At 45.6% G+C, this 23,344-nt stretch overlaps 1 protein-coding gene across 1 annotated transcript; it reads right to left on the bottom strand.

The window, feature by feature from the left end:
* Positions 1-439: 439 nt before the first annotated feature.
* Positions 440-22,752, bottom strand: LOC119406359 (protein lifeguard 1-like). The gene is made up of 8 exons (XM_049419719.1): positions 22,669-22,752; positions 17,222-17,300; positions 15,722-15,775; positions 6,136-6,181; positions 5,006-5,047; positions 2,618-2,707; positions 749-796; positions 440-622 (listed from the first exon to the last, which is right to left on the bottom strand). The coding sequence occupies exons 1-8, from the start codon at positions 22,730-22,732 to the stop codon at positions 458-460; spliced, it is 588 nt and encodes a 195-aa protein (XP_049275676.1). The 5' UTR covers positions 22,733-22,752; the 3' UTR covers positions 440-457.
* Between the last annotated feature and the right edge of the window lie 592 nt (positions 22,753-23,344).

The following is a 23,344-nucleotide window of genomic DNA, read 5'->3' as shown; positions in this document are numbered from 1 at the left end:
GTATTTTAAAAGAATGTGTACGAATGAGCAAAACATTATGAGCGTGTGCTCGAGTGGGACTTTGATTGTAGACCCGTTATTTAGAAGGACTGACAATTGGGCAAGTTAGTACGGATTATACTACTGAAACGGCGCCACAAGGGAAGACGAATGCACATGAGAAAGATTACACGAAACACAAGCGTGTAATCTTCCTCGTGTGCATTCGTCTTCCCTTGTGGTGCCATTTCAGTAGTATAGACCCGTTATTCACAAAGATCACGCAGACGTAAAACATTTCGGAATTTTCTTCGTCGTAGAAGGCGCTGCCGGTTTTTTTTTTTTGTCTTTTTAGAAGAACCTCATAAAACGATTGGGCCCCCCGTCGTTATAGGCACTGCCGCGAGTCCTGCCTGCCGCATCGCACTGCGCATGCTGTCAAGCAGCGGGAATGGCGGCGGCACTGCCGCCCTCGCGATCACGATTCGTCGCCGCTGAACTGGTTGAGTATCTGCAGGATGAAGAGGAACAAGTTGATGGCGTCCAGGTACAGCATCAGTGCGCCGGCGATGTAGTCCTCGGGTGACAGCGAGCACTGCCGCTTGGCGCCGCCCACGATCAGTTGAGTGTCCATGACGATGTACTGGGATGCATCAGTAACACAACTGTATATTCCGCACGACATTATATATACGTGTATGTACAATGAAATCACACCTCGTCAAAGCAACCAAAAGGAACATCTGTAAGGTCGTCTAAGCAAACTTACAAAGCAGAATATCGCGGCTCCGCAGCATGAGTAGACCATTTGGAGCGTCTGAAAAAAGTACGCGCACAAAAACGTGAACAGGCGCATATTTTGAGCAAATAAAGCGCACGAAAAGCACGGAAGCAGTCTAACAACCTCGCTTTTACACGAAAGCACCAGTCAAGCAAAGACTTTCCGAAGTTCATAATTGGTAAGAGAAGCGAAAAGCGATTTAATGAACAAATTTTGGTTATTTCAATGCCACTGCATATCGCTATACTGAAGTCAAGTGAATCATATGGTCAGCTTTGAAAACAAACTTTTAGAATTTTTTTTGTAAGTGCACCTTCTTTTCTGTTTGGGGTTTTGAACCTCCGTCTTCTTCAATGTAGACTTCATAGCCAGATGAGTTAGACCAACTTATGCATAATAAGGCTGTCATAGACCTCTCACAAATACGGAACAACGAAAATACAAAACAACTTTCAGCTATTGCGTATGTATACCACACGTCTAATGAGAAGCGCTTGTTTGTATCTGAATGTCGATGTGGACTAAACTAGCAAACTAAATTATGGCCTGCGCGGCAATATTGTGAGAGTAAGCTGCATCTACCATATTTTCTTTTATTTAGTTTACCTTGAGGCGTAAAAGAAGAGAAAAACACCAATATTTAATTCAAATATTACACATTCAAACACAAAAGCCAGAAATGTGCTAATGTTGTCACATTATTGTGGTTTAGAACACGGCAACCTTAATCGTATGAAGAACGAAACCTTAATCAGGTGGACTTCTGCCCAGCGAAAAAAAAAATCTCAATCTGCAACGACAGCGTCCAGCACAGCCTTCGTTAGCTGAAATTTGATCTACAGGGCGAGATGCGTCCCCTCTTTACACATTCGTTATGGAACACATCAGAGCTATCCCTGGTGCTCGCGCTAATTTCTGTCTAGAACGTACGCGGGCATTCGAGTCGGGCTGATTTAAGACTAGCGATGACGCTCGAGAAGGGTGCAATTCATTAAAGCGTGGCATGTGACGAGCGGAAGCACTTGAAAAATTGTTAACCAGTCAGAAACACGGTCGCTGCAAAAAACAAATTACGCATGTCAATATCATGAGAGATACCTAATAGTAGGAAATTCAATATGATGTCTCAATTAACAATAAATTATGCGTTCGAAGATCTGATTATGTGATTAAAAACTAATGTTCTCTGGCAGTTGCTACATTTTTTTTTACTCAAGCATTTGCGCATCCATATTTATATGTTTTCAGTCTTGACATCGCTTAACAATGTGAAATAAAGCATATACGTTTCATATTGGGCCGCACAGGTTTTTTTGTTTTTTTTTTCATTCCCCAAGTATTTTACATTTTTAGTAACAGACTTTTCGTGTATAGACTACTCGGGCATCTATTTCCAGAGTGCATACGTTCTGTAGGAACCCATGCGAGCACAGATCATGTTTTTTTTTTGTATCTAGAATTCTGTTTATAATGACAGCTACAAAGAACAAACCTTTGTAAGCAACTCTACTTCATGACTACATAATCGAAGGATAAAAAAACGACACGCAAAATATTAAAGCAGAGCAGTCACGTGGCAGCCAGGATTTGGTACTTGAAGGTTTGGGCTGCGCAGAAGCGCATCCCATTCGGCCTTGCTGCAAACCTTCAAGACCAAATCCTAGCCGTCCAGTGCGCCCGCGACTGGGCCGTTAGGCTAGACCTGCCGGTCCCCACGTGGGAGTAGCCGGGTGGCACGTTGCAACCTCAGCGTCTGCACGGGGCTCTAATAAATTGTTCTCTTTCTCATGCGACATCCACCCTCTTCATCCCTCTGCTACACCGCTACGCTTTCAGACGTAAGAAGAATCCACGTACCCTCGATGGAAAAATCGCGACCACGATTCCGAAGATCAGCAGGAGAATAATCAGGACAAAGGAGATGGCCGAGCAACCTGTGAAGTCGATCTGCGAACAATGAATTAACGATAGCGACGTTAATTGCAGAAGGGGAACGGCTCTCGGCCGCTGTTGGGGATTATTGAAATTCAAATTCAAATGTTTTATTTCTGTTATGTAGAGCTACAGACAGTGGAGGCGTAGAAAAAGAGCTGTCAGACACAGCTTGACAGAGCTGCGCCTATTCATTCGCTCGGCACTGGCTTCACAGCATGGCTTATAAAGAAAAAGTTAATGACACAGTGAAATTACAGGTACACAGCAACAGAAAATGCGAAAAAGAAACACATTATACAATATATCGATAATATTCGCATTGGATACACGCAGCTATGGCTGCAAACAAAAAAAACACTTTAAAAATCTACATGTTAACGTACATAACACGCAGAGCACTGTTTGACAAACTCAATAAAGCAATTACTATGTACATACCAATTTCAGAGAGAATGAAGAGCGAATTGCAGGCGTTCTCTGCCTGAATTTATTCGAGATGGGAAAGAGGTCTAGATTAAAGGATTAAGAGGTGAAAAGCATGCAAAGCATTAGCTCCTGCTTGTTTCAGTGGCATGTGTAGACTTATGTCAGGTACGCATTCAATTCGGTCGCTTTCGTTCAAGGCTGAATTAGAAGGCCCTATGCACCGTCTCTGTTATTTGTTTGCATGAGCTTTTTTTTTCTGCTAACAATAACAGAACAGACGCTTAGTTTTGAATTCAGCCTAACGCGTCAAATGCTGTAAATATTAGTAGTTTAGATCTGCTTGAATCGTTCACGCAATATTCACAGACTTTTACGGAGACTGTGGGGCCTTGTACCGGCCCTTCTTGAAAGGCTGTTTATATTTCGTCTTTCCTTCCCACTCTACAGAGATGCTATCTCCTCCTCGCCACTTACGTCTTTAGAAAACGTGTGGAGAACGTCCGTACCGAGCGTTCTACCGTTGTACTGCAACTGTCTAAGCAGTATCATAATTTTCGCCAATCAAAACTTTTTGCCGTTTTGCCGTCTCTATACATTTGCATTCTCTATACACCGCTTATCCCTCCAATGATGTCTTACTTCTGTAAGACATCATTGGAGACATCAATATTTCATTGGAGACATCAATATTTCAAATATTGTACTGCTTTTTTGTCTTTCATCGTTATCACTCTAAGGCTTTGATTAGACCTAATAACTTGCTCGTCCCTATCCAGGCTTTTCTTTTTATTCATCCATCGTCATTTTGTCTGCTTATTCATAAACAAATTCCGAGACTAAGGCGTAGCCAACGCATAGCTGGCTTTGTTTCGCAGGGGCACGTTACCTGTCCCATACACTCATTGCACGTTTCTAGCAAATTCAACACCAAAGAACCATCGCAACTGGTATATTCGAGGAGATCCTCCATGTGTCCGTTCCTCTCTCTCTCTCATCAATATCTCTAGGCAGGACATTCTAAACTCAGTAATCCTGTTTTAGTACTATCAATCGATTACTTACCTTCATCTCTATCATCAGTATCATTTTGCTAGGTAATCTACTCCGAGCCATGACTTTTATTGCGATATTGCGATTATATGGACTCTTGGGGCCCATTTTTGCCTCGCCGTCATGTTGCGTACAAAGTTCCAATCGATAACATCACCCCGAGTGTCGTATGTTTATATGCGAGTGAAATCTTGAGAAGGCTGCAGACGGGCGCGGCTCGAGCAGGGATAAAACGTGCCGGACGGCTGCGTCCGGCGAAGGAGCATGAAGGGGCGCCAGTGTGTGGGCATTGTCGCTCAGGCAACAACTGCGAACTTTGACCAAAAGGGCGTGGTCGTGCGCGCTATCTCAACTGAGATCAGTAGACGGCTCATACCCCTTGTGCGTGCTGCGCTCTCACTGCTTCACGTTGAAGCGACAGACAGCATGAAAACCTCTTCGCTTCCTGTAGCGGCCGTATTCCATTACGACATTGTTTTGTAGAGCTTCTACACATCGGCTTCTAGTAAAGTTAGCTGCCAGCCTCACTTCGTATAACAAATTGTTGTCATTGCATTCATTGCTTTGCCCCTGCGGCTGAACTGCGACTTTTGGTTTCGTTTCTTTGAAGAGTTACTCTATATGTTCCCCTGGAGGAATATACACCTTAGGGAGCTAATGGAGTAACTCTATTCCTTTGCAGATAGCAACGCCGCTCAGCGATATAAATACTCGCTGAACCTCGTTGGCATTAGAATACTCATCTTACACCTCCACGCAAGATCTCGGAATAAAATCCTCTTTTGAACCGTGTGTTTGTGTGTCTGTAAAGAACAAATTTAGAGTCCTACTTACGGCCGTTTGCATCGCAAACATTGTCAGGAGGACGAATATTACCTGTGCAGAGAACAGGTGCATGGATGTTTGGCTCTCAGAATTCAATACAGGTCAAACATTATTGATACGAATGTAGATAAAATGAACCAAGCAGCTTCATTCGTTGTCTCGTGCATTTATATAATTAAATGCTGCCAAGAGTACGCTCTTACATTGGTGTTACCATCTTATTCGAAAAAGAAACAAGATGGTACAATAACTTCAGCAGCCAGCTTAATGGAGCCACCTGATGGCACATAACTGAAAACGACGCAAAACTGTTATTTCATGAAGTAGCTGCATTGTAAATAGCTGCCAGTGTACGATGCCAGCGTGCAATGCCTACCAGTGTACAACGCCTGTAACGTTAGCATCGATGGCATGAACTAGAACTTTTCATTTTGACAACACAAATGCACCACTGAAATGTACCTGCATAGCATGTTAGCCTGTGAGAAACCTCTACACAACCTGACCATCAGGTTTGTTTCTGCGGCCGATGGCCCTATATAATAAGCTTGTATATCGTAAACGATGCTACTGTTACTGACTGCCAAAGGATGTATTGTTTCCCTACGTGCGTGCACTTTAGAATGTAAGTGCGACACATATGTCGCCAATGTAAGCATCCACTGCCCGTTCTTTAAAACCCCGCAGCCTCACTGAACCGTTGTGCTCGCGATTTCAATAATTCCGTATGTTTTTGTACAACTTGTATAAAAAACATAAATTCTATATATTTTCCACATATTTTTCATTTCTTTTCGGAAGAATTTTATGGAATTATTGGAATGACATATAGAACATCTCTGTAGGGAGTTTCTTTGATATTAAAATACCAATGATCCCTTTGTTATGTACGTTTATTTCTTTTTAATACGAAAGTGTTTTATGGTGAGGTCCATCAGGATCTCAACGACGTCATTTGCGTCACGGAAATGACATGAAAAATGCACGCGAACAGGTCACAACGAAATATTTTTCCCACTATTTCAGTATACGTTCCTACGCTCCATGGAGCGTCTCTGTAATGCTGGCATCACTTTCGTCATATGGAATGGTTATCTGACAATTGTAAGTCAGCCTTGAAAGAAACTCTCATGACTTACCGCTGTTATTCCTACTGCCATCATAACTTCATCGCGCTTGTAGAACCTGGAAAAAGGCAACGTTGCGTCGAATCAAAAGCACTTCAGCTTCCCTTATAATCTCGATGATATTGTACGAGTGAAAATCTGAAAAGTTCGATAGAACCAACCTGCTGATTCGAGCACTCTATATAATCATCGTTTGCATGAACACTCATTTCGACTGATCCCAGCCATCGTCGTGTGTATGGTGGTGAAGCGCCATCAGACAGCGTCAGCATTGCCGCATAACGTTAAATGCCAGTAAAAAAGCGGTCAACTTTTATGAACATAACTTTCATGCATCAGGTGCAATCGTTTTACGTAAGAACATCATGTCATGCAGCTTCTACAGTAGAACTTCGGAAATTTCCCTAAGTGCATATTCCACTGAACTTTTTGAAGTGTACTGAACCAAGTAAAATTATTGAAACAGTGGTAGTGGCAGATGTGCTCTTTATATGGGATCACTTTTCTGAACACTGCTAAAGATTCGTATATGCATTGGGTGTTAAAGGCAAAACGAAATTTCATCAAAAGTTAGCTGTCGGGCGTGGGGTACGTCCATATTTGTCAAAACCATGTTCTGAAGTATTACTCAGCCAAGATTTTCTAAATAATCATTACTTGCTTTACGGTACGTATTGCACTCGACGAATAGTATATATTAGCCGTTGTGATTGCAAGGCATGTTCAGATTAGAATTAAATATGAGGGTGCCGCGGACTGAGAGAGAGGCGCCATCACGCTTGCTGTAAAAAAGTTGCTGCTGTTTAATTTACTTTCGTTAAAAACGCCATTTTGTACAATGAAAAGCAAAGAGTAACGCGAACGTCCATGCAATTCTGTTGCTTTGTTCGGGAAGCCACGTGCGCTTCCTTCTTCACCGTCACGGCCACGTGACCATATCTCGAGACTGACTTCACTCTAAAAATCCGTTCAAAGTGGTTACGCCTTGCAATCTCTCCAGCCACAATTAATCAATTTCAATAAGCGCTTTAGAGTAATTAAGGTATGAATTAGTGAACCTCAGATAAAGAACTACTGGTATGCGTTACTTCGACATCCATGCACGTCCGCCGCACCTTAGGGTTTAACTTGGAAATGTTTTACATTTTTCTTCGGGAACCTTATCTTTTAAGAATTCTCGGTAGTCTTGGAATCAGCACCCGGCTTATGGTGCGACCTATTATTATCGAATAGAAACAATTGTAATACTTGTTTTCTTTCGTCGGCATTGAGCTTGCAAACTTTATACAAGGGAGATCCCCTGCGCAGTGTGTTGACTACGGGACCTCCCTCTGTATGTTTACATAGTGCTTATTTGTGACCTTACTATGTACGTTAAAGGACTCTTGACCCTTCGTTCACGTTTTTGTAAGCCACAACATCAATACGCCGTGGTGCGCACGGAATTCTCGCACACTTACACGCATGCTCCGGCAAGCGAAATCCCGTTGAGGATCGTCTGCGAGAAAGGACGAGAGAGAAAAGGGCAGGACTAAAGCACCAGATGTTCTCGGGGATTACAAACGTTTGAGTTAGGCTTGAAATTATAAAATTGACTCAAACAAGAAAAAGAAAAAGATGTTTAATGACGAGAAAGGAGGAGAGGTTGGCCTTAAAAGCGGGTTTCTAGCCGGCTACTAACTCAAACAAGTCGTCTCACGCCATTACGGAGGCGCTGGCCTATCCAAAGGCTAACACCCTTAACCTTACAAAGCTAGAAGAAAATATTAGTATGCGCGAACGCGGCTCGAACTCCTACTTCCAAGTGAGAAGTTGTAGTTTAAAATTGCGCAGTAAGTCTCCCATAGTTCTTTGAAACGCTGAAAATAAGCCTGATAGCAAGCAGGGTGACTAAAAGAAAAAGTGTTTCTAATCCCCTCTTATGACAGTAGGAGTTATTGGCGTTTTAGACGATTTGATGTTGCAGAAGAAAAACAACGCAAAAATAAATCCATGAATTTTAAGCGACCGCCTCCTGCGGAAACCAGTAATCATCACCATTCTCAGCCTCTTTTAGTCCACTGCAGGAGAAAGACTTAGTCTATGCTATACTGTGTGAGCCGATTTCACTTTATCCCTGCGAACTTTTGAATTTCGTCATTCCGTCTAACTCTCTGTCATCCTCGACTGCGTTTGCCATTCCTTGGTAACCATTCCGTTGCTCTAACTGTCCACCGTATGTCTGTTCTACGTGTTACGGGGCTAGCCCAGGTCCATTTCATTCGCTTGATGTCGACTAGGATGCCTGCAACCCCTGTTTGTTCTCTGACCCATGCTGCCGTCATCCGATCTCTTGCTGTTGCTCCTATAATTTTTCGTTGCATCGCACCCTGCGTGGTCCTCAACTTTTTCTCTAGTTGCTTTGTTATCCTCCATTTTTCAGCCATATATGTTAGAACTGGCAGTATGCAGTGATTGTATACTTTCCGCTTTACTGACAGTGACAGATTTCCTGACATCATTTGAGAGTGCCTGCTGAATGCGCTCCAGCCCATTCTTATCCTTCGGCAAGTATCCTTTTCGTGATTATGCCCTCCTGTTAGTAGTTGTCCTAGGCAGGGGCGTAGCCAGGGGGGGGGGGAGGTTCGTGGGGTTCGAACCCCCCCCCCCGAAAATTTTCAGTTTTGCTTGCGTATATATACACGCGCACATACAAACGCACGCACGAACATACATAAGGTATGGGTGAACCCCTCCCCCCCTCCCCGAAAAATATTTCTGGCTATGCCCCTGGTCCAAGGTATACATATTCTTGTATGCACTCCCATGTATGTTTTCCAATCGTGGACTTTTTCTCTTTCGTCAGGCTATTCAGCATCATATTTGTCTGCATCAAATTCATTTGTATGCCTTCTTTAATACTTTCGGGGTTTAATTCCAGGCTTTTCCCCAGTTAAAAGCAGTAAAAAGTCATGGTAATTTCCGAGACACGCAGCCATGTGACGAACCAATTTCTTATGTATCAGAGATGAGAAAGACTATGCACACGATGTCGCCGGAAACATGCACCGCAGTTTGAATGCGGCGTCGCCACGAGCTGTTAGCTACTGGCGTCCTTATGTCTTAAAGGAGCACTGACACGATATTTTCGGATTGTTGCTCTAAGTAAAAGCACTGATGTCAACAATCCTAAAAAGAGTATAGTGGTGCCTGGCACTGCATTGAATATGTTTTTAAAACCGCTACCTTTGGAAAACGCTTTCGGTTTCGATATCGAACGTGTGGTTTCACAATGACATGTAAACACGCTCTGACATCACGGGTAGACGGCAACCGGCGACGTACTAGCAGCAGCTCTGCCATCGGCTGTCAGTTGCACGTGGCGCATGTAAACAATGATGAGGGAATTGTCATCCAGCGACTCCGACAGCGATTTCTCGATTTAGACTGCATGCTGGCCGCAGAGTTTGGAAACCCAGTGGAACTGTGTTGATTCGTCCTGATAATATCCATTGCGCTGGGCTTTGTTTGCAGATCCTCGGCGACGAAAACTTCAAAATCAAAGTGAAATATTTTACACGTGTTTTCTGACTCCGGTGTGTGGAGAACGTTAACGCTGCATACCAAAAAAAAGGAAATGAAAAATGTCCCTTTTGCGATGCCTCAAAATCGTGTCACTCCTCCTTTAAACAAGCTTCAGGTCGCAGTAATGCTACGAACTATGCTCATCATGAAATGCCTTATACTTAAGCTAGCGTGACTTGATATTTCTCCGTATGATGTCCCCTTTAGCTCGTATGCGTTTTCGCGTTACGTCGTTCGTTGTGTTATACATGCATGTGTGTTACGTTCGCGTACATTCCTAAGCTCCGTGATTAAACTTACGAACAGAAAAAGCAGCACGAAGTTTGTCGGGAAATCGCGCATCAGATTCCCACAGCAGGTGAGAACGAGTAGGATCACTAAGGATCCAATCCTGAAAGTAAAGGGAAGACGTTAGCGCGCTACGACAGTACTCACTACCAAATCCCCCGTCCAAACACACACACACACACACACACACACACACACACACACACACACACACACACACACACACACACACACACACACGCACGCACGCACACACACACACACGCACGCACACACACACACGCACGCACACGCACACGCACACGCACACGCACACGCACACACACACACACACACACACACACACACACACACACACACACCATACTATCTTGTATACCGGCGTCACACGGTCACATTTGATCGCGTCGGGTCTGGTCTGTATGAAATTTCGTGATCGTGGTTGCCTCCTATCGCAAGTTACAGAAGACAGCCGGTCACTGCTGAGAAATCTGATCCCGACCGGGCCCAAACGCTATCAGCCGCACACAGCGTGACACCGGTATCACTCAATGTGAATGCTCTCCTATGCCTGCAGGGTAATAAAACTGACAAGGTCTCTTATGCACTCACCAAAGACGACTCGAAGGCGAAAGCCATCTTATTTTTCTCAGTCGTTGTATTGATCCTGCCCGCCACCCTTCGAAAGCTTTCTGCACCTAACATGGTTTCGCACTGCCTCCAAGATCGGAGGAACCATACCTGGTTTTGCACTCCCTCTGTGATCAGCCGATCTCTGACCAAGTTACGATGTCGTGCGACGTTACGTCGAGTGTCTTCCAAGTGACGTCACGGTGACGTTATCACGTGATGATTTTTGCACCACTCGCATTTCCCCAACGCCGACGGTCAGTTTTCGCGTTTGATGAGGCATCTAATACTTTCGGACGTCTTTAAAACAATACCGAGCGTCTCTTACACTATTGCTAAAAAACAACTCGAAAGCAAAAGCCCGACTGCCGATACATTAAAGGCTGACACCGTCGCGTCAGAATCCGACGAGACGTATGACTCGCTGTTCCTCATTTCGCGTTTGTCGAGCCTGATGTGGCGCTGCGTACTCTACGGCCTACTACACAGTCTGCTATCTTCCGGTTCAGCGTCCTCCATACTCCGCATTACACCATAGACGTGAGTAGACTGAGCACCGCGAACAACGTGACCGTCGGCGTCGCCATCAGCACGAGTGATGCAAAAGTCATCATCACGGGATCACGTCACCACGTACACCACGCCACCATGACGTCACAAAGCGCCAAAATTTTTTCTCCAACGTGACGTCACTGTGAAGTCATCATGACGTCACTACTACAGTACTTCGTCACTTATCGTGACGTTAATTGATGACGCCATCACATGACACCGTCGCTAGGTCAAAGGTGGGCTGATCACGGAGGCAGTGCAAAACCAGGTGAGGGAGGTGCAGAAAGCTCGCAATGCCTTCGATCCTGGAGGCAGAGCAAATACGACGTTAGCTGCAGACAACTTTCGGAGGGGTGCGGGAGAGAATCAAAACATCGACTGAGAAGAAAAAGATGATGGTGGCTGTCGCCTTCAAGCCGCCTTACGCGAGGGCATAAGGGACCATGTGCGTTTTTTTATTTCATTAGTCATACGAAGTCCGCAAAGATGAAGTCCTCGAGCCACGCTTGAGGCGAAAGCCACATTTTTATCCTTAGTCGCGCGAACGCCGCAAGGATGAAGCGATGATGATGATCCAAACTTTATTTCTCCCGAAAGAGGGGACCGACCCAGAAATCGGTTACGCTGCTTAGAGCAAGCGCGCAGTTCGCGCGCTCACGTGATATTTTAAAGACGATAGTCTTTCTTGAAATTTTGGTCTGTCTTTCTGTCTTTCTGTTTGTCGGCACGTCACCCGATCCAGCCCACCGGCCAAAGTTGAACCACTTGCTTACCGCTTACCCATCTTGAACTGGTACGGCTGTTCATACTTGTGAACGTTGTCGATCAAAAAGTAAATATACGCATATCTGAGGCGTAACATCATTAGGTAAGTATTAGGTGGTGTGTTCCTTTAATAGAAAATACATAGATACGCAATTTTAAAGACCTTGATGGTATGCGTTTAACGTTGAGACAGTAACGCGTTTATTAAAAGATTGCCACAGCTGAAGCGATCAGCGGTCCAAGCCGAGCAAGCGTGAGCGCCAACAACAACCGTCTTCGTCTTCTTCTTTCGCAGGCGTTCTTGTCTGCGCCCTACCATGTTACAAATCACTCCCCCGCGGAAAAGGAGCCATCCTGGCGACCTAAGGAACAGGTACAACTGGTGGGTCATAATGCGGCTTCAGTCGATCGACGTGAACAGTCTCGCGGCCGCGACGACGGCGGTCCGTAGATGATTGAATAGGCTCAATAATATAGTTAACTGGGGATGCTTGACGTAGGATGCGGTAGGGGCCTTCGTACTTAGGCAGTAGCTTTGTGGAAAGGCCAGGAGCGGAGGAGGGAACGCGAAGCCACACCAACGTTCCAGGCGAATACGACTGAGGAGGCAGGTTTTCGTCGTGACGGTCCTTCTGGCCCTACTCGCCCTACCATGTTACAACCATAGTTTTTTAAGGTGCGCTGAAAATGCGACTGCGCTGAAACTTGTCTTCCTCCGTGCCCCCTGCACAAGTTCATGTTGTGTTTCGGTTTCGGTTCAGTATTGCATTGTACGAATGACAGGGGGCGCCGCTCTGGCATTCCTGTTTTACCCAGGCGACGTGTAAATAAGAGAGTTTGTGGAGAGTACTCGTTGAGTGCGGACGTTTCTTCTCCTTCGGCGCATCGCGCCAAACAGCGTGTTCGGGCTGGCCGGCGTCCCCACCGGTCGCGTTGGTCACCGCCGGTCTTCGCCTGCCGCTGCGCCGGGACTACCAGCCCGCAACACAGCACTCATGTTTCCCGACGTATTGCCAGATGGCGTCCATATCTCACGCAGCGCCTCTTCTATCGTCTTTAGACAGGGCTGGGCAGTATCGCGATACAAGAGTATCGCGATAGTATTTCAGAGATACTTTTGAGTATCTGTATTTCTGTATCGAGATACATTTGATAAATGTATTTGTATCTCAGTAGTGAAATACATTTACGATGTATCGCCTGTATCGCGATACTATGCAGGACACGGGTATCTCGTTACATTGTTTTTTTTTGTGTCGGATATGAGTTGAGGCGTGTTTCTAATGGGGGAATGACGTTTTTTTTTTCCTTTTGTGCCAAGACAAGCAAAGGCGCGCCGCCGGTCGCCGACAGATAGGGCGGCGATGGTTTCCCCTCAAGCACAAAATGGTCCATGTGGTAAAGCGCGCGACAACGCAGACGACAGATTCGCGGGGGCAGTGTTGTTGGCCTCTGCCGACGAAAGTCGCTGTCTCTCAAGGTCAGTGCAGCACGCCTAATTTTTTTCGAGTGGCAAGCCATTACTTCGCGACCCCCGGCGCGGATACCGCCTTGGAACAGGCTTTGCAATGCTTCGCGGGCGTTCAGTTCTCAAAGCGGCGACACTTCGAAAAGCAGTTCCCGTAGTCGCGGCCGAAGTGACTAGAAGATGGCTATCTTTGACGCGCTTTCAGCCACCTCTCCAATGTCAGGGTGCGTTCCTAATTGATGGCATGCCTTGAAACGGTCTTTTGTGGTAGCAGGCTCCCCCACCGCCGGAGCCGACTTCGCCTGTTGCGGCTTTCTGAAATGGGTGCTGGTAGCGTCGGTGGTGGTGACAGCTTCATTGAAGCCGACAGGGTCAGACGGCTGAGGATTCCGAAGATGGGGACCGACTTCGGATTCTGAACAGTCAGAACAACCCAAGTGAGGGCGGAAGTGTTTCGGTATCTAGATGACCCGAGAAGAGATATCGCCACGCTGCAGGGCAATTCGGCTATGAAGGCGGTATTTATTCACTATAACACGAATTTGTGCTCGCCTTCAGTGGTAGACACACTTTCTTTCTTTCGTGAGTCTTGTGCTGAGGCTGAACCGACGCTGTTAGAAGACAGCCTATTTGAGAGGCCTACACAGCAAACTTCTTAGCAAAGCAGATCTTCAAAATAAATGTGTGCTTTTTCTCAATTCACTGAGGTTCATTAGTTCACTAGAAGAGATTCATTAGTGATTCGAGTGATTTGCTTAAAGTGTGCTATTTCTAGTATAGCTTAGTTTGTTCGCCAAGTATGTCGATTTCGGTGTCCAATCCTTGTTACTGTTGCTGTGAAATAGTGTATTTTTATTCCAATTGATACTTGTAATTATGTCATATTACTAATTATGTACTTTGTCCGCCCCCTCCCCTGCAATGTCTTAATGGCGCTGAGGGTACTGTAATAAATAAATAAATGAACTGAGCGTTTCGATACGCTGTAACTTTAATTACAACATCATGCTGCACTAATAAGTGTCTTTTCGTAGTATGAGCATCCTTGAAATAAAAAAAAAGTATTCCAGTATCTGTATTGCTGTAACTGTATTCCAGAATACTTTTTTCGTCTTATTGCAAAAGTATCTCCGAAATATCCCGTTACGTTAAAGGCGAATGTATCTCAGTATCTGTATTTTAGGCTTCCAGTTGATGTATTTCGATATCTGTATTCCGAAATACTTTTCTGAGTATCTCTGCCCAGCCCTGTCTTTAGACGACATTTGCAGCGAAGCACGCAGATACGCGGCCATTTTTTGCTTCATTTCTCTCAAGCCGCTACCGCCGGCTCTTCGTTCAAGATCACGTTCACATGAGACAGAGAAGGCTTTAGCCTTATTAAATGAGCACTCACGCCAATGAGGATGGCCCGTCACTTTAAAGGGACCCTAAACCATCCGAAGGGCGAAATTTAGTTGTGGTGTTGCAGTTGTACACGAGTCTTCAACAAACCCGCAGCCGCAAGAATTTTTCAAAAGGGTGCCGTAATAGCGGAGCTACACGCATTTGATTATTCAAAAGCGGCCCGCACTCACTTCGCTCTTTCCTTCGCTATCTTCCGTTCGTCGACTCGTCTCTCCTCCTGGCCGAGTGCTCCTCCTCGCCGTGCGAGGAGGAAGAGCTGCGAGTGCGTGTACGTGCGAGCAGACAAACAGGTTCTTTTCGTGGAGACGAATTGTATAGCGCGAACGGGGTACTTGGACAGACAGAAAACACGAGGACGGGCGCTAACTTCCAACTGATTTTATTAAGCAGAATCGAACATTTATATATGGCACAAAATGCAAAAGATGAACATGTGACAGAGGATACAATTCGTCATGACTTACCAACTAGCCCAAGCCGCTACCCTTCTAAGTTATTTTTCGTGTAGAGCACGACCAGATTTTCCTGGTGACGTCACGTCCAACACTGGACATATCCGAAAGGCCCGGAGAAGAGAAGGGATTTTTTATTGGAATTCGTGGTGCACCCACGGCTCGTAGCGCTGCCGCGTTTGGCAACATTGATCGTGACGGCATTCTGAACTCGATGCGCGCGTTTACTTGAAATGTTAAAATTTATAGGAGGTGGTTCAGGGATCCTTGAACAGAGGAGTGATGAGGCAACGATTATATATACAGGTTCAAGATTGGCTCTGAATGGAGTATTAGTGGGGAGGTGAAATTGGCAATCCTCCCCTGATGCTCCGTTCGCTTCGCTCCCTCTTGCCCAGGATGAACAGCGCGTGAATTAATTTTTCGAGGAGAGGGGAAGCGGTTCGCGTGGGCATGCAGTTGTTCTACTTACCCAGCCATGGTCATCGCTAACCCGTTCGTCTTGGCGAACTTGTTGAGTTCCGGCCTGCAAAAGTGATAATAACTGTTGGGGTTTAACGTCCCAAAACCAAGATATGATTATGAGAGACGTAGTAGTGGAGGGCTCCGGAAGTTTCGACCACCTGGGGTTAACGTGCACCTAAATCTAAATACACGGGCGTCAAGCATTATCACCTCCATCCAAAATGCGACCGCCGCGGAAGGAATTCGATGCAATCGAGCATCATAATTACTAGAAAACCGTGGCGGGTTGCAAAAGTGATAGATATGTTTACTGCGGTGTCAGTTAGATGACACGAGTGAGTTGCGGGCTTTATATTTATCCTGTCATGCTGTCCGCAAACGCAATAAATATGTTCAAATATAAAGATGGGATATCTGAGTAAGTGCTTGGGTTTTATGTCGCAAAACTGCGATATGATTGAGAGACGTCATAGTGGAGGGTTCCGCAAACTTCGATCATCTGGGTTTTTTTTAACGTATGGAATACTTGAGCGAGAAAAGATTGTGCACTTCGGCATCCGAGATAGTTCATACGTAAGCTGTTTAATTTACAGGACGAGATAAAGCGCGTGCACCAAATCGTGGCCTAATTAAATCTCACTATTTGCTATTCTATGATTTAATGAGACGCCTACCTGAGGATGACTGCCATCAATTTTTTACCTCTTGTACGACTAGTACTGCCAACTCATTAGTGGAAGCTTGAGGGTAGCTCTTAAAAGTATATAGCTTTCCTATTTCACTGCTGTCATATGATAAACGTTACGCACTTGTGCGTAACGTTTATCATGTGACAGCGGTGAAGTAGCAGTCAGAAGCTGTACAAGTAAACGCTGCGCACTTCCGTCTGTACATTCTTTCCGGAAGTAAGTACCGGAAAACCGGAACTTCCGATTTTTACCTCCGCGCTTTTAACTCTAAATACGACGCGCAAACTTCAAAAAAAGAAATGTGGGCAGTTTGCCCTAGTGCAAGGCTGGATTAAGAGTGGGGCTTGTGGACGTCCTGGCGTATTAGCAAGGCCTTAATCAACATGGTCTTAATTAGCAATGTTTTATATAGCAATATCTTAATTAGCATGCTCTCAGTTAGAGAGGTATTGACTATCAATGTCTTAATTAGCATAACCTTAATTACCACGGTCTTAATTAACCTGATCTTAGCATGGCTTGGCTTAGTTAGCTTGATATTAGCATAGCTTGCCTTATTTGGCCTGACTAAGAATATTCCGGCAATGCGAGGAGACGTCATAACTAGGCAGAGCTTTTGTTCGCTCCACGCGGCACAGCGAAAAGCTTCACAGCTCAGCTGTAAAAATGTCGTGTAAAAATGCCCCGCTATCTTCGTGCAAACTAATTCAATATACTGGGTTGTCTAGCTTTTTATTTTGTAATAGACCTTATCGCATGCGATTCTTTTTTTGCCAGGAACTTTACAGAATGAAAACATTTGTGGCTGTGACACTCACACAAATATAAAAGCAGCGATGATGGCCGCGGTTATCAAGAGCTGCACGGAGAGGATTGCGTACACCTTCCGAATGAAACCTGCAACATGAAAGAGGAAAGAAAACGCAGAAAGCAATTAGTCGTGAGGTGCTGCTTTATGTCAAATGAAGTGCCATGCATTAAGTATGTTTCATGTTTCCCTCCCGTGAAAGAAACTCTACATTTTTGTGTGGCTCCATATTCATATTACAGCCATGTAGTGGACATCCTGCACTGCCTGCTCAGGAGGAGTACCCTGCGTGGTTCATGGGCACATCCGCTACGCGACCGCTATTCATACACTCTAGAGGAAAAATAGATTATGTGTTACTCTTTTGGGTGAGTCATTTGCCACGTATACGACTCTCTTTAAAGAGCTGTTAGGTTGAACGAGCAGGACAAAGTGCGTCAGACAGGCTGGCCGACGTTTCGATAGCAGGACCTATCGTTGTCAAAGGCGCCTTATCCTCATTGGCGTGTTAGTTTTAAAGGGGTCAGTGCTGACGTCATGTCCAGTGGTGGCACGTGGCGCCGTTGGTAATCGCCGTCTGGAAAGAAGAAACTCTAAAGCAGGTGAGTATGGCCATTTCCCCTTTTGAAGGAAAGTTGTAACGGGGCTGAAGAATCGCATTGAGGAGAAAAGGGGTGCAAAACAAAGCAAAGAAAAGGAAAGAAAATGGTAGGAGGAGCGGGACAGCAAAGCGAGAGCCGCCAAAGGCACGACGAAGGAAAGAACCGAGCACGAAAGAAACATGAACCCCCCGCAGATGGTCGCCGCGCCATGCTCCCGCAAAATCTACAGAAGATCTTTAAAAATTGTGGACAGTAAGTGAGACTGGGAGGCGCGTCCGAACGACAACGTGATTGACAGACACATACATCGAGGTCACCGTAGCTTTCTGCAGCCTTTGCGGGAGCATGGCTCGGCGCCCCTCTGCCGGCGCTTTAACTTTCTTTCATTCTCCGCTCTATCCTTCGTCGTACCTCTGACAGCTCTCGCTTTGCTGTCCCGCTCCTCCTATCCTTTTCTTTGCTGTTCCTTTTTCTTCCTTTTCTTTGCTCCCCATAGCTCCGCGATGCGATTCTTGAGCCCCGTTACAACCTTCCTTCTAAAAGGAACAGCGCCATACTCATCGCCTTCATAGTTTCTTATTTCCAGACGGCGATTACCAAGAGCGACACGTGGCACCAAAGGACATGACGTCAACAAATCAAATGCTTAGAACTAACAGGCGAAGGAGGACAAGGCGCCTTTGAAAAAGATAGCTCCTCCTATCGAAACGTCGACCAGCCTGTCTTAGGAACTTTCTGCTGCTCGTTCAACCCGCACTTTGTGTTTCCATCTGTCGGCTCCCATCTTGACTTTGGATCTCTTTAAAAGAGACACGTCAGCTCTGTTGTTGCCGACTTATGGTCCTATCTACTCATCTTCAGCATTACTGTCAACCTTATATCCGCTTAAGTTTATACTCAAATCTATTCACACGCATCTCAGCACACTAGCATTCATGCGCCACCTCAATATTTATTGATCAGAGGCGCGAGTTAGGGGAAGGGGTGGCATGACCTCCCCCCGCAAACTGTTTCATGGGTAGTTCTTGATAAAACTGTCTTGTGTGAGTCGTGTATTTCATAAAAATGTCTTTACTGGATTGATATATGATAATTATTATATAAGATGTATGATGATAACTCGTATTTGATGGTACAAGGTCAAAAGGCGTATCGTAGATCACCGATTACGTGAGTATTGGCGTTTAAGAAGATTGACACCATGATCGAAAAAGCTAATTTTACGCCAACGGACTCATGAGTCGACTCACTCAGGCTCACTCAGACTCAGGTGAAGCCGTGAGTCTGAGTCTTACTGAATCCGGCTGAGTAATATATATGTTTGTGAGTTTGAGTCTGAGTGAGTGCGGTTGAGCATAAGTTTGTGAGTCTGAGTCTGAGTGAGTCCGGCTGAGGGAAATTGTGGTGAGTCTGAGTCCGAGTGAGCCCTCGGAGCAAAATACATTTCTTCAGTGAGTCCGAGTGAGCTCCAATTTTTTGCCGAGCTATGGACGTCAGTAAAATGCACACGAACAGATGACCAGGAAAAATGGGAAAGAAAGGTTGGTTGATTAGGATGACAAGAGAGTCGAACCCACGACCTCTCGGTCCGCCACGATAGGATCCGGGCGCTTTACCCACTGCGAGACCGACGCTCATGCATGATGAGCCTTTACAAACGCGCCTTATATCTTTTACGCCTCCTCTTTAACAGTGATCTTGTTAGTGTGGGGTGGTGTCGCCGTGTTGCAGAGGTGAAATACAGCATCACGACACTAACGAGCGCCGACAGGACGCACTTCGGTAGTCTCAGCACAATAGAGGCCGGCTTCCCGATTTTCACTCCGTTTCATTTCCACACAGTTTGAGTGAGTGCTCTGTTCGAACGAGAGACCAACCAGGGGGCAGCGGAACGCCTTCGTGGGTTCGCGGCTCAAGCTACGCGCTCCGCATCTCGCGTTCCTGAAGCGCTATGTGGTAATGTATGCATGAGAAGTAGTGTAGGCTACCCACTTGCTGAAGAGCGCACACCTTGCCGTTCATCTCCACAAATGACGACGCTTTCCATGAGCGCGTATCGAGTACTAGTGATAATGTGCTTGTTGAGGCGATCTTTGCGCGGGATTCACCACACGTTGTGTCTGGGATTATGTTAACTACTACAGCTACCAAAAAGGTTGCATCTTGGTCATTGACGTTAGTCATCAGGATGGAGATGTGCCGCCAGGCGCGAACGTAGGTGCGTCCACATCCAATGGTGATATAGCCGCGAAACACCAGCAGACAGCGCGCAAGTTTTCATTTATCACTGTACAATGAAGATTGAACTACATTTGCAAAGACACGTTTCACGTCCATGTTATATCGATTCCTATGACGGAGGGATCAACCATGTTTTCTTTAGTGTATAATAAGGCTTAACTACTCAGCCATCTCAGTTACCTCCAAGCCTTGCGTTTACTATAGGTCATCAGTGCCAAGTTGATATAGGTGGCGTTGATCAAAGTTAAGATACTCAAAACGGCCGCAACGAGGTGCGGATAGCTATACAAAACCGAGTGAATTGAGATGCCCATGATTATAGTCACAATCTTTAATGAATCCATAGGGAGGGGGCCAAAGCGCTTGGTCCTTTAGCGGGCACCTCACAAGAACGCTATGTTCTTTAGGTAAAGCGGCGGCGCTTGCTCCTAATACGTTGTGAGTTCTTCCACTCCGGAATTTTTTAAACCTCCTAGGAGGGGTAGTTAGTTGATCATCCATGTCATATGGATACCGATAACGTTGATGATACAGTTGCAACTCGATTTAACGAAATGATGGGGACGCTCGAATTATTTCGTTAAATCGGGAATTCCGTAAAATCGATAACGGAATTTTTTATCCTTCGAAATCTAAATTGTAAGACAATGGCACCCATAAGCTACCCCGGCATTGTTTCTGTCGGCAACCCATGCCTGCTCGTCTGAATAGTCTGCGAGGGTGGCCCAGACATCAGGGACACCATGTCCGAATGATGCAGGCTAGGTAAATGATCACGTGGAGTTGTGACAGCGTACCAATATTCGATGACGCGGAGAACGAATGCAGTGACCGTGTGAGCAGGCCGAGAGAGAAAGAGGTGATGATCAGTGCTTATCTTTCGGATAAACCATGAAATAACCAATGCAGCCGCCGCCGCCTCCAGCACCCCACGGAACTTAAGACCGCTACCGGCTGATTAGTCCGTTGTTTCTTGCATTGACGCGGCGTGCAGCCTCGTAGACGCAAAGCTAGGGCCGCAACTATGTCACGGAGTTGTTTTAACGAGATAGCGTTGAGCGCACTCTCTAAGAAAATTCCGTCTCGGTCAAAATTAGAAAGAAATAACCGCTTTTTCTTTCAGTTATTTCAGGAAAAACTTCGTTAAATCGGGGTCGGTGGCCAAATTAAATTATTAATTCGGGTTGATAGCAACACTGAATCCTATGTATGTTTGCCGGGGAACGGAAATGTCTCCGTTGGATCGGGAACCTCGTAAAATCGACTTTCGTTAGATCGAGTTTTAACTGCAATTAGAATGCTCAAGGCAGTCAGTGGGAAGGACGGTTAGCTAACCTGCTACTTGGGACGGATTACCTCTCCCGCATGCGCTTTGGGTGTCGTGCACGATTTTGAGGAGCTTTTTACGCGACAAAACCACAATATGATTATGAGGCACGTCACAGCGGGGGACTCCGAATTAATTTCGACCGCCCGGGGTTCACTAACTTGCATTTAAATGCGAGTACGCGGTTTCGACCCCAACGAAATGCGACCGCCTTGAACGGGTATCAAACCCGCGTCTTCTCGAGCTACTCAGAGCGACACCTAAGCCACTAAGCTTTACCACAGCGGGTTTCGCGATGTAGCACAATTGTATAAGAGTGGCTGGTCGTATCGCTCTGCTTAATACTGCTTTCATAGATTGCTTGGACTCAGTCTTCCACTGGGACCATTCTACAATGAACAGTTAAAAATATCTTCCAATTACACCAATAGCAATACGGTTTCTGCCCACTGATAAACATGACGGAACATCCTACGACATATTCATGCTCTTAAGTCTCCTTAGCTTGTGGAAAGCAAGGATGGCAGTACGCCATGTCGAGGTAAAGGTTTGCACGGTACGGGAAAATTTCATTGCAAGCATTGCGAGTCTTAGAGAACTGTATCGTGCTCAAACCGAGCCTCCTGATTGGGTGGCTATCCTAGATGCACAAGTAAACAATTTTAGTTTGTCCATACCTCGTTAGCGTGATTGATCTGTTTATATATATATATCAATTTGCGCATTCATTTGGTGTATTGTTTTTGAAAGAAGGATCCACCGCTAACGTCGTTCTTCTGTAGGGATTGGTGTAGTCCTAAGTCCTTCGCTAAATGCAGCTCCACTGCTGTGAAACCAGAGGAAGTGCGTAGCACGGCCACCCAGAGATTCCCGTTGCGCTGCTGTTCGTCTCTGTGTACGAATGATCCCTCGCAGGAGTTCGTAACACCGGCGCCGGAGAAGCAGAAGTGAGAGAAGAAATCCCGCGCCTGGCGAGTCGCTGGCGCCCTCTCTTGAGCGGCGCGGGTATCAGCCACGCGTTTCCGAAACGTTTTAGCAATTTTAACTTAATTATTGAAATTTCTTCTTCGTTAATTCTGTTATTTATATTATCTTGGACTTTGTTCTTATATTTAACCTGGCTTTGAGCATTACCAGCCTTGTCTTAGGCCTGTATTGAGCGCTTGATTGTGAGCGTGACCACGCCACATGAGATAAATGGTTGGACGACAAGCCGGCCCCCTAACGTGCTACGCACTTAAAAAAAAGGAAAAGTGGCTGGTCAGAGGAGACACAAAACAAGCTCACCCATTCGGATGTACTTGTCGCTGAAGGGGTTTACAGAACCAGCTGAAGCAGCGGGAAGACCCATCTCGGGGTCGGACGGCCTTCGCGTGGACGGCCCTTCCATCATCATTTTGCCCAAAATTTAGGAGCAGCCTCTCTGGCGAACAACCAGGAATCTGCGGTGGAGAACATCATAACGCGTTATCACTGACACGACCAATGAGCGGCACTCTTGTTTCTCTAATAACCACTTCCGGTCGAGCACTTACTTCCGGTTTTCTGAATATTCAGAAAAGACCTTATAAAGAATAAAACTGGCGCGAAATCGATTGTTCTGTTTTGTTTCAAGTTTAAAGTTTTATTGCATAAGTATCATATCGCAGCATAAGCTTTCGTGAGATAAGGGCCAATTAACTTTCAAAATAATGAAAATTAATTTAATTAGTTCAGTGAAAGAGCAGCCAGTTTTTTTGTGCGTGTGTATGTGTGAGCAGCTGCGATCATTGCGGCACCTGGTGGAGAAGATCTCAACTACGCATTTCTTTCTTACGTGGCCTCTGGGATCCGTTTCGGCTGTGCGACGAAACACGAAGTTAACCCAAAGAATACACTAGACCACACGAACGCTGACATGCGAGTGGCACTCCCAGAAACCTAAGTCAAGGATTAAGGTCGCCTCCAATTTTTCTTTCTTTTT

Source organism: Rhipicephalus sanguineus, chromosome 10, assembly GCF_013339695.2.
Source record: "Rhipicephalus sanguineus isolate Rsan-2018 chromosome 10, BIME_Rsan_1.4, whole genome shotgun sequence".
Lineage (NCBI taxonomy): Eukaryota > Metazoa > Arthropoda > Arachnida > Ixodida > Ixodidae > Rhipicephalus > Rhipicephalus sanguineus.
The sequence above is the reverse complement of the archived record's forward strand: the minus strand, read 5'-3'. Positions and strand labels throughout refer to the sequence as shown.

What these genes read in the sequence shown, in the direction of transcription:
- LOC119406359 (XM_049419719.1), bottom strand. Translation starts at nt 22,732, where the DNA reads ATGGGTCTTCCCGCTGCTTCAGCTGGTTCTGTAAACCCCTTCAGCGAC. An exon ending in TGTTTGCGATGCAAACGGCC is followed by an intron (nt 2,708 to 5,005) that starts GTAAGTAGGACT and finishes CATTGTTCGCAG; the next exon opens with ATCGACTTCACAGGTTGCTC. An exon ending in TCGCGATTTTTCCATCGAGG is followed by an intron (nt 797 to 2,617) that starts GTACGTGGATTC and finishes TACTTTTTTCAG; the next exon opens with ACGCTCCAAATGGTCTACTC.